Below are 12406 nucleotides of genomic sequence, written 5' to 3' on the forward strand. Positions count from 1 at the left end.
CCCTGCCAGGAAACACTGCTGAGAAGAAAGGGCCAGAACCTCAGCTGCTGCAGAAGGAAGTGAAAGCACCTCGTCTTCACATCTGCTGAAAAGACAGGCTCCATGGGAGGAAGCCTCCTTCTCTGGTCCTTTCAGCATCTCTCCCTCAGGGCTCAGACCCCCGTCCTCCAGGGCCCCACCCCTCCCCCAGCCTGTGGACAGTGTGCAGCGCGGACCTGAGCAGATGACCCCCGCGTCCTGCTTGTGTCTGCAGTCGTGCTGCCCCCAGCCCCGGGAAGGGCACCTCCACACGTGGGACTCGTTTCCAGTGCAGTTCAGGTCGTCCAGCCAGATGGGTCCTGATCCTGTCCCGAAGTGAGCAGACCCCGTGGCATTGAGGGCTTCTCCACAGCCCAGCTGCCTGCACACCACGCGGGCATCTTCCAGGTCCCAGCCGTCATCACAGATGGTGCCCCAGGAGCCCTGGTCAAGGATCTCCACTCTCCCGGCGCAGGGATCTCCCCCGTCCACCAGGCGGAGCTGTCTGTTTACTGAGGAGAGAGAAATGCGACAATAGGGCAGTGACCCCGAAGTTGATAAGGGTCTTCTGTCCTGTGGGACCCTCACCTGAACAGTAAGGGGTGCTCTCCACTGAGGCCCCAGAGTCTGCTGGTTCTGCCATAGAGTCGTTGCACTGGGGCAGCACCTGGGTCTGGTTTCCTGAAGAAACAACAATAATCAGAAGTCTGGAAGGGTTGAAGAACAGGAAACTGATTTAAGGAAAATAATGACCTACTGATGGAGCCTAAGATGAAAGCTGTGACCCAGCAGTAAAGTTACCATACTCTTAGTGTTCACCTTCTCCCTGGAGAGTTCTGCTTCTGACAGTACCACAGTTTCTGTTTTAACCCAAGTGTTGCTGTAAGAATGAGTTAAGTAAGTTGTATCCCTAAATGTATCCCTGTGCTGTGCTTAGTCGCTCAGTCATGTCTGACTCTTTGTAACCCCTTGGACTATAGCCCACCAATATCTTCTGCCCATAGGATTTTTCAAGCAAAAATAGTGGAGTGGGTTGCCAAGCCATTCTCCAGGGGATCTTCCCAAACCAGGGATCAAACTCAGGTCTTCCGCACTGCAGGCAGATTTTTTACCCTCTGAGCCACCAAGGAAGCCCAAAGCTATCCCTACATAAGTAAGTAAAGTTGCTCAGTCATTTCCGACTCTTTGTGACCCCGTGGACTGCAGCCCGCCAGGCTCCTCGGTCCATGGGATTCTCCAGGCAAGAATACTGGAGTGGGTTGCCATTTCCTCTCCAAGGGATCTTCCCGACACAGGGATCAAACCCGGGTCTCCCGCGTTGGAGGCAGATGCTTTAACCTCTGAGCCACCAGGGAAGCCCTAAAAAAAAAAATCTATCCCTAAGTAAAAGCAAAACAAAATTCTTTCTGAAGGATCTCTACAATTTCTTCAATGTGTATCTTTAGAACAAACACTTTTATAAAATAGATCTCATGAAAAACAGAAAGGAAAAAGGAGACATTAGAAAGAATTTCCCAGGGTGTTCAGCTGCTAGTTACCTGACCAGAATATATGTAGCCACGGTTAAAGTGCTTATGGAATTAATTGACAAAATGTGCATCTTTGCAGAGAAATGATACCAAAAACCAAATACTTCTAGAGCTGAAAAACTTGTTAGCTGCAATTAAGAACTAAAGAATAAGTGTAGCCGCACATTAGCTCAGCATAAAGTTGAAACATCAAAATGCAAAATCACAGGATATTCTTCAATTCATTCAGGTCACACAGCAAGAGTTCTGGTTATATGGTTGTATGGCAGTTTTTCCAAAAAACTTGGTTCGCTTCAGTTCAGTCCCTCAGTCATGCCCAACTCTTTGTGACCCAATTAACTGCAGCTTGCCAGGCTTCCCTGTTCTTTACCAACTTCTGGAGCTTGCTCAAACTCATGTCCATCAAGTCGGTGATGCCATCCAACCATCTCATCCTCTGTCATCCTCTTTTCCTCCTGCCCTCAAGCCTTCCCACCATCAGGGTCTTTTCCAATGAGTCAGCTCTTCTCACCAGGTGGCCAAAGTAGTGAAGATTTAGCTTCAGCATCAGTTCTTCCAATGAATATTCAGGACTAATTCCCATTAGGATCCACTGGTTTGATCTCCTTGCAGTCCAGGGGGCTCTCAAGAGTCTCCTCCAACACCACAGTTCAGAAGCATCAGTTCTTCGGTGCTCAACTTTCTTTATGGTCCAACTCTTACATCCATACATAACTACTGGAAAAATCACAGCTTTGACAGATGGACCTTTGTCATCAAAGTGATATCACTGCTTTTTAATATGCTGTCTGGGTTAGTCATAGGTTTTCTTCCAAGGAGCAAGCATCATTTAATTTCATGGCTGCAGTCACCATCTGCAGTGATTTTGGAACCCAAGAAAATAGTCTGAGGAACCCATTGTTTCCTCATCTATTTGCCATGAAATGATGGGACCAGATACCATGATCTTTGTTTTTTGAATGTTGACTTTTAAGCCAGCATTTTCACTCTACTCTTTCACTTTCATCAAGAGGCTCTTCAGTTCCTGTTTGCTTTCTGCCATAAGGGTGGTGTCATCAGCATATCTGAGATTATTGATATTTCTCCTGACAATCTTGATTCCAACTTGTGCTTCATCCAGCCCAGCATTTCACATGATGTACTCAGCATATATGTTAAATAAGCAGGGTGACTATATACAGTCTTGATGTACTCCTTTCCCAATTTGGAAACAGTCTGTTGTTCCGTGTCCAATTCTAATTGTTGCTTCTTGACCTGCACACAGATTTATCAGGAAGCAGGTAGGTGGTCTAGTAGTTCCATTTCTTTAAGAATTTTCCACAGATTGTTGTGATCCACAAAGTCAAAGCCTTTGGCAGAGTCAATGAAGCAGAAGTAGAGGTTTTTCTGGAACGCTTTTTTGCTTTTTCTGTGATCCAACAGATGCTGGCAATTTGATAACTATGAAAAAGTAAAACTTAGTATCTGAAGAAAAAAATATGTACTTAATTTTGCTTATGACTTGGGGTCATTAATCAGGAAAAAACTCAGTTTGGCCGTCTTTCAGTGGGGTCTTTCAGTGCTGCAATAAGATGTCACCTGGAGCTGAAGTCATTAAAGACTTGACTGAACTCTGGTTCTGTAAAGAAATTCCCAGAACTAGTCTAAGGATAAAGGAACATCATGTCCTCAACTGAATTCAGAAAGAATTTACATATTCAGGAAGAAATGGGGCAGAAGGGGAACAGAGAATGAAGGACACACACACACACAGATTTTAAAGCAAAATATTGATACTAACAATTAAAAACCCAGGTAAAGGTCATAAATGAATTTTTATATTGTTTTCCCAACATTTTTATGTCTCAACATACATCAAAACTGAAAGAATTAAAAGGTGAAAACAAGTCAAACAAAATTCATTGCCAGACCACTTTCACAAAAATACTCATAACATCAAAAATAAAATACCTAGGAGAAGTCCTAGTAGAAGATGGGCAAAATCTCTGAAATTCAGGATCTAACCGAATGAAGGGATGTATTATATTGATGATTTGGAAAACTCAACATTGTCAATGTCAATCATCCTCAAATCTCTATGTCTACTCTCAAATTTTTAAATCTAATCTCAACAATACACTTAAAGCTTTTCTTTTGGTGAAAATGACAAGCTGAGTTCTACATTCATGCGAAATACAAGCAACCAAGAATGAGCAGCACAGTTGGTAACAAAAGCAATGATATTAGAGGAGTTAATATAAAGTAATTCTGTAAACTAAATTATTCAGACTAACTACAAAGTCTGAAATTCAGGGAGATAGTGAAGGGCAGGGAAGCCTGGTGTGCTGTAGTCCATGGGGTCACAAAGAGTCAGACATGACATAGCGATCCAACAACAACAACTACGAAGTTATGATAGTTAAGAAAAATGCAGTATTTGTGCAAGGATAGACAAATGATAACGTGGAACAGAATAGAGAGTCTCAAATAAGGCAGACATACTTGCCCTTCTGCTTATGACAAAGGCAGCACTGCAGTGGGGAAGAGTCTTTTCAGAAAAAGATTCTGAGTCAATTGGATATCCATGTGAAACCTGACCCTTATCTTACACAGATATCAATCCCAGAAGGAATGCACAGTTATATGCAAGAGAAAAATGATAAAAATTTCCATAAGATACTCTTAGAGAATGTTTTTACAATCTTCGAGTAGACGGCAGCACATAAGGCTGCACTGTCCATGGGATTCTCCAGGCAAGAATGTTGGAGCGGGTTGCCATTTCCAGTCCAATGCATGAAAGAGAAAAGTGAAAGTGAAGTTGCTCAGTCGTCTCCGACTCTTAACCATCCCATGGACTGCAGCCTACCAGGCTCCTCCATCCATGGGATCTTCCAGGCAAAAATACTGGAGTGGGTTGCCATTTCCTTCTCCTTTAAAGAATATAAGAAGCATTAAATGTACAGAAAAATGTCAGTAAGTTATATTTACATAAGAAATGAGATCATCAAAAGACACCATTTGATTAAGCAAATGAAAATAAAAGACCAAGGGTTAAACATGGAAAATAAGTAACACATATTTGCTGCCAAAGACATTGTCATGGTAAGTTGTCATATCATATTTGTAACAGTCAAGAACTGGAGAAAAAAGAGGACTCTACACATGGACATCACCAGATGGTCAACACCAAAATCAGATTGAATATTTTCTTTGCAGCCAAAGATGGAGAAGCTCTATACAGTTAACAAAAACAAGACCAGGAGCTGACAGTGGCTCAGATCATTAACTCCTTATTACCAAATTCAGACCAACCTAGACAGCATATTCAAAAGCAGAGACATTACTTTGCCAACTAAGGTCCGTCTAGTCAAGGGTATGGTTTTTCCTGTGGTCATGTATGGATATGAGAGTTGGACTGTGAAAAAGGCTGAGCGCCGAAGAACTGATGCTTTTGAACTGTGGTGTTGGAGAAGACTCTTGAGAGTCCCTTGGACTGCAAGGAGATCCAACAAGTCCATTCTGAAGGAGATCAGCCCTGGGATTTCTTTGGAAGGAAGGATGCTAAAGCTGAAGCTTCAGTACTTTGGCCACCTCATGCAAAGAGTTGACTCATTGGAAAAGACTCTGATGCTGGGAGGGATTGGGGGTGGGAGGAGAAGGGGACAACAGAGGATGAGATGGCTGGATGGCATCACGGACTCGATGGACATGAGTCTGAGTGAACTCCGGGAGTTGGTGATGGACAGGGAGGCCTGGCGTGCTGCGATTCATGGTGTCGCAAAGAGTTGGACACGACTGAGCGACTGAACTGAACTGAATACTGTCAGTAGAATGGATCAGTACATGGCCATGTGATCATTCAAAGCATATTCTACTCTAATAAAAGAAATAAAGTGCTACAATATACAACATCATGTGTGAATCCCAAACATAATTTTGAGTCTATGAAATTAGATACAAAAGATGAAACATACAGCATCATTTTACATAAAGTTCAAACATTGATGAAACTCTCTATGTTAGTAGAAGTTAGGTAAGCGCTTTTTTCCCTGTCGAGGAGGGAAGACACAGATACTGGGGAAGACAGTGACTGTGGTGCTGGGACATTCTCTTTGCTGCTCTGGGGTGGGTTTCATTATGAGGTCTATACTTACTGCTCCTACATTGTTTTCTATGATTACATGTAAGCAACAATGTTGCTTAAAAAATATATTATTCCCCTTCCCACTTCTTGCCATGACCTGAAAAATGAATGAACAATGAGAAGATCCATATTTCACCACAAAATCTCTGACTTTGAAGCCCGTTTAACGTCACTCTCTACTCTTGGAGTCATTTCACTCCGGGAGCATCCTGAGTACCAGTAGCCCTTCCCTCTCTTACCTGAACAGATCACAGAGGCTGTGTTGCCATGGGAACAGTCAGGACCACCCAGGGCAGTCACAGGACAACTCCACAGGAAGGACTCTTCCCCCGAGCAGTGAAATCGGGCAGTTAAAATCTGACCACTTCCTTCTGCCAAGTGTGGTCCTCTGGGGGTGGAGATGGCAACTCCACATCCAAGCTGACGACAGACAACATTGGCATTGGCCAGACTCCAGTGGGAGGCACAGAGCCCTCTCCATCGTCCAGAAATGTTCATCTCCACTTGCCCCTCACACTGAGAGGAGCCGTTTGTCATGAGCTGGACTTCTGAGTATGCTGGTAGAAGAAGACAGAGTTTCAGCAAAATCACATGACTTTCTCACCTCAACAGGGTGTTCACAGAGGTGAAAGGCCTGACCTGCATCTCACCTGAACAGACAACCTGAGCAGCTCCACTGTGGTGACAAGTGCCCCCTGGACAGGATACTCTGGGGCAGACCCAGAGCTCAGGCTCCTCCCCCTCACAACTGAACTCTTCAGCCCAGACCCGGGCACTGGACGCTCTGAAGAGCTCATGTACCTCGACAGACACAGCCTTGCCGCACCCCAGCTCTGCACAGATGACCTGGGCAGTGGGGAGTGTGAAGTTCCCATCAGACACTGGGATCCAGGCTTCTCCAGAATACACTTCTACTCGCCCTGAGCAGGGTCCATCCCCTCCAGCCAGACGCACAAATCCTAAGAGGAAACAACAACAAAACCAGTCAGTGTTCATGGTACTGACTTGGCAACTGGAAACTGCACGTCACAGGCAGTGGGGTAAAAGTTTTTCTTTTTAGAAGTGGAGCATGAAGAGAGTCTTTGACAGTTAGTGTCATAATTGAATTTTCATGAGCAGGTTTCTAAAGAGAAATCCAGGAGGATTACAAGGTCAGTTTGGAGTGGTTGAATCCCAAGAACATACACTTTGAGACTGGTTAGAAATGTCAATTCCTTGGTCTAGGAGCCTGGAAACTACAGAGCCCAATCCAGATCATTGGAATGGCTGCATACTGGAAACATGTGTTTTAGCATTGGTTGGAGAAGTGAATTTCTCACTTAGCAGCCTAGGACCTACATATAGATCCAAGGACACTGTATAATATTTAGGCATTTAAACTTGAACATAGAGATATGCAGACCAGAGGCCACCCAGAGGGACGTGGGCTATGAGATTAGAGACCTAGCATCCAGACAAGCTTAGAAAGCTTTCATGGGACTTGTGGGGCTAATATTCTGACCAGTTTTCTCTCCCAGAAGCTAGTCCTCAAGTGACTTAGGTTAAGGAAAGTCCTGAGGCTGGATCCATGAGGGGATGCCAACCTGTAGATGGGTGACAGCTCCAGAGAAGAAATATAGACACTATCATTAATTCACATTTATGTCATCACATCTTGTCTTTCTGATACTTTTTCATGCTAAAAACTTTCATGAATTCCTTCAGTGATCTCAGTGGGAAGGAAAATGAGTTACGAAAACTCAGAGAGTCATAGAGAGAGAGTCCCAGCCATCTCTCTTGAAATCCTAGGATTTGTCAAAGAATCTGGGGGAAAGTGTGCTCTCAGTGGGAGTTTAACAGATAGCTGAGTTTCCACATCGTCTCCTATTAAAGGTTTTTTTTTTTTTTTTTCTCAAACAGGACTCACAGAAAATGCTAAGGGCTGATAATAATTGATTTTACTACTATCATTGTACTAATTCTAACCACAGAAAAATATGCATTCTTCTCAAGCACACATGGAATAGTCTCCAGGCTAGGTTACAAATAAGCCTTAACTAATTCAAAAATATTAAAATTATTCCAAGTATCTTACATGACCATAATGGAATGGAACTAAAATTCAGTAATGATCAGAAAACAGGAATTCATGAATGTATAAAAATTAAACCACACACTCATATTTTAAGATTGTTTTCCTATTTCTATAAAGAATGATATTTCGATAGGAATTGCATTATATCTATAGAGGACTTTGAGAAGTACAGGCATTTTAACAATACTAATTCTTGCAGGCCAGAAACACAGAATGACTTTCCATTGATCATATTGTCTTTAATTTCCTTCATGAATGTTCTACAATTCTAAAAGAAGATGGCATGTTGTCAAAAAGAAGGAAGAAGAAAAAGGAGAAGGAGGAGGAAATGAGCAAACAAGCCATAATTTGGAGAGTTCCAAGTTGAAAAAGCCTCAATATGGATAAATATGCAAATATTTGTGGGAAACACTCGTTGAATAGGTTGTTAGCATACTACATCACCCTCTGCTCCTCCCACCCACCACCTAAACTGCTATCCTTTCTCATTTCTCCCACTTCAGACAAACAAACGCCATTTTAAATGATACAGATGGATGGAAAAGAAAATCAGAAAGGATAGCTACTGCTGAAGTAGGGTGTAGGTGGGGTATATGGCATGCAAGGTGGGATCAAGGAAGTTTTGAAACTAAAGGAGGAAAACCAAAATAAGAGTTCATCATTTGGTCATCAAAAGAACACATTTTGAACTGAATGAAGATAACCCAATGAAAAAACTTTATCTAATTCATCAAGGACAATTCCCTGATTTCTGGGTGTGTTCTGATCATTTACTTCTGAAGTTCTTCCTGGTAAAGGACTGCTTAGTGATGCCCAACATCCAACCAGACAATTATTAGAATTTCAAAAGAGAGAAATGTAACCCATAACACATTTTTTTAAAACAATCAGACAGCAAAAGAGACACCAATATATAGAACAGTCTTTTGGACTCTATGGGACATGGCAAGGGTGGGATGATTTGGGAGAATGGCATTGAAACATGTATAATATCATATAAGAAACGAATCACCAGTTCAGGTTCGATGCCTGATACTGGATCCTCGGGGCTGGTGCACTGGAAGCACCCAGAGGGATGGTATGGGGAGGGATAAGTGTTCAGGATGGGGAACATGTGTATACCCGTGGCGGATTCATGTTGATGTATGGCAAAACCAATAAAATATTGTGAAGTAATTAACCTCCAATTAAAATAAATAAATTTATATTAAAAAAACAATCATTTAAAGTAGCTTCAGAAATTACAGAAATGATTGAATTGGCTGAAGAGCTCCTTAAAACCCTAATACCAATATGCTTAATGAAGCATAAAAATAAACAGGGAGAAAAACTAGGAAAAATAAACAAATGAGACTTCTGAAACTGAAAAATATAGTATTGGAATGAACAATTATTTGGATTAATTACACAAGAGACTAGACATTGCAGAATAAAAGAACTGGAAAGTAAAACACAGCAGTAGAGACGATCTCAGTTGAACCAAAGAGAGTAAAAAGGCAGAAAAATATGAATGGAAACACAGTGGCATGTAGGATATAATCAAAATATATAAAATATGTGTATTTGGAGATTCAGATTAAGGGATGTGCAGAACAATATTAAGAGAAGATAAATGACATTTTCCCAAAGTTATTGAAAACTGTAAACCCACTGATCCAAAAAGCTAAACAAACCCCAAACAAGATAATGAAACCATCCTCAGAAAACTTGACAATGTAAATACTGAAATACATTGGTAAAGAAACAAACAAAAATATGTTAAGAGCAGCCAGGGAAGTTTGACACATTATATGCAGGGAACAAAAGGATAAGTATTATTTACTGACTTTTTGCTGGGGGCAATGAAAGTCAGATGACAATGTAAGAACATATTTAAAGTATTGGGATTGGGCATTTGTTATGCTAAAACTGAATCAGCTATGAAAATACTTTTCAAACCTGAATGAAAATTAAAATGATATACCCGTGGCAGACTCATGTTGATGTATGGCAAAACCAATACAATATTGCAAAGTAATTAACCTCCAATTAAAATAAATAAATTTATATCTTAAAAAAATGAAATGATTTCAGATAAATGAGAGATGATAGAATTGGAGGCCACCGGACACACACCACACAAAACTGCCTCAGAAAGTTCTTTAAGCTAAAGGGAGATGACAGCAGATGAAAACATGGATCCTCTCAAAGCTATAGAGACTGCGCTAAATGTTGATTCTCTATTAGAGGATTTAAGGCAAAAAATATTAGCAACAAACTATAAGATTCATAATAAATTTATAAATAGAATTATGACAATGATAGCACCAATGACAAGAATAAGAAAGTGGAAGGAATGTATAGTGACTGACATTGCACGTTGTGACATAATATCGTTTCAAGGTAAAATGTAATTTAAGATTAATAATTCAATGTTGGGCTTTCCCAGTGGTTCAGTGGTGAAGACTCCACCTGACAATACAAGGGACGTGGGTTCAATCCGTGGTCTAGGAAAATCCCACATACCACAGAGCCACTAAGCCCGTGCACCACAACTAGTGAGCCTGTGCTCCAGAGCCCAGGGGCCATGCCTACTGAAGCTTGTGCCCCATAGGGCCTGTGAACTACAGCAAGAGAGGCCACCGCAATGAGAGCCTCATGCCTGCAACTAGAGAGGAGCCTCTGATCACCGCAACTAGAGAAAAGCCCATGCAGCAATGAAGACCCAGCCAGCAAAATATAAAAATTACTATAAACTAAAAAAATTAAACATTATAATCACCTAAAAATCTGATACGATTAATAAACCAATACAGTATTTATTTGGGGGGGTGTTTTCTTTTTCTTTTTTTTTAATTTTTATTTTTACTTTATTTTACTTTACAATACTGTATTGGTTTTGCCATACATTGACATGAATTCAGCACGGGTGTACATGAGTTCCCAATCCTGAACCCCCTCCCACCTCCCTCCCCATATCATCTCTCTGGATCATCCCCGTGAACCAGCCCCAAGCATCCTGTATCCTGTATCAAACATAGACTGGCAATTCGTTTCTTACATGATAGTATACATGTTTCAATGCCATTCTCCCAAATTATTCCACCCTCTCCCTCTCCCTCAGAGTCCAAAAGTCTGTTCTATGCATCTGTGTCTCTTTTGCTGTCTCGCATACAGGGTCATCATTACTATCTTTCTAAATTCCATATATATGTGTCAGTATACTGTATTGGTGTTTTTCTTTCTGACTTACTTCACTCTGTATAATCGGCTCCAGTTTCATCCATCTCATTAGAACTGATTCAAATGTGTTCTTTTCAATGGCTGAGTAACAGTCCATTGTGTATATGTACCACAGCTGCTGATGGACATCTAGGTTGTTTCCATGTCCTGGCTATTATAAACAGTGCTGCGATGAACATTGGGGTACACGTGTCTCTTTCAATTCAAGCATGGAAATTGAAACTGTAATCAGAAATCTTCCAGCAAACAAAAACCCAGGTCCAGATGGCTTCACAGCTGAATTCTACCAAAAATTTTGAGAAGAGCTAACACCTATCCTACTCAAACTCTTCCAGAAAATTGCAGAGGAAGATAAACTTCCAAACTCATTCTATGAGGCCACCATCACCCTAATACCAAAACTTGACAAAGATGCCACAAAAAAAGAAAACTACAGGCCAATATCACTGATGAACATAGATGCAAAAATCCTCAACAAAATTCTAGCAATCAGAATCCAACAACACATTAAAAAGATCATACACCATGACCAAGTGGGCTTTATCCCAGGGATGCAAGGATTCTTCAATATCCGCAAATCAATCAATGTAATACACCACATTAAAAAATTGAAAAATAAAAGCCATATGATTATCTCAAGAGATGCAGAGAAGGCCTTTGACAAAATTCAACATCCATTTATGATAAAACCTCTCCAGAAAGCAGGAATAGAAGGAACATACCTCAACATAATAAAAGCTATCTATGACAAACCCACAGCAAACATTATCCTCAATGGTGAAAAATTGAAAGCATTTCCCCTAAAGTCAGGAACAATACAAGGATGCCCACTTTCACTGCTACTATTCAACATAGTTCTGGAAGTTTGGGCCACAGCAATCAGGGCAGAAAAAGAAATAAAAGAAATCCAAATTGGAAAAGAAGAAGTAAAACTCTCACTGTTTGCAGATGACATGATCCTCTACATAGAAAACCCTAAAGACTCCACCAGAAAATTACTGGAGCTAATCAATGAATATAGTAAAGTTGCAGGATATAAAATCAACACACAGAAATCCCTTGCATTCCTATACACTAATAATGAGAAAGTAGAAAAAGAAATTAAGGAAACAATTCCATTCACCATTGCAACAAAAAGAATAAAATACTTAGGAATATATCTATCTAAAGAAACTAAAGACCTATATATATAAAACTATAAAACACTGATGAAAGAAATCAAAGAAGACACTAATAGATGGAGAAATATAGTATGTTCATGGATCAGAAGAATCAATATAGTGAAAATGAGTATACTACCCAAAGCAATTTACAAATTCAATGCAAAACCTATCAAGCTACCAGCGATATTTTTCACAGAGCTAGAACAAATAATTTCAAGATTTGTATGGAAATACAAAAAACCTCGAATAGCCAAAGCAATCTTGAGAAAGAAGAATG

General features: G+C 40.7%; 1 protein-coding gene and 1 long non-coding RNA gene across 2 annotated transcripts in view; one reads left to right on the forward strand and one right to left on the reverse strand.

The window, feature by feature from the left end:
* LOC132659493 (uncharacterized) overlaps positions 1-12406 on the forward strand; it is a 67760-nt gene that overhangs the window by 32170 nt on the left and 23184 nt on the right. The window lies entirely within an intron of this gene.
* Positions 1-12406, reverse strand: part of LOC132657161 (antigen WC1.1-like) — a 52865-nt gene that overhangs the window by 27396 nt on the left and 13063 nt on the right. The window contains exons 3-6 of the mRNA XM_060413466.1: positions 6321-6629; positions 5910-6227; positions 607-699; positions 216-530 (exon numbers count right to left, since the gene is read on the reverse strand). Coding sequence (XP_060269449.1) covers positions 216-530; positions 607-699; positions 5910-6227; positions 6321-6629 — 1035 coding nt within the window. The remainder of the gene's footprint in view (positions 1-215; positions 531-606; positions 700-5909; positions 6228-6320; positions 6630-12406) is intronic.

The sequence above is a fragment of the Ovis aries genome, chromosome 3 (assembly GCF_016772045.2).
Source record: "Ovis aries strain OAR_USU_Benz2616 breed Rambouillet chromosome 3, ARS-UI_Ramb_v3.0, whole genome shotgun sequence".
Lineage (NCBI taxonomy): Eukaryota > Metazoa > Chordata > Mammalia > Artiodactyla > Bovidae > Ovis > Ovis aries.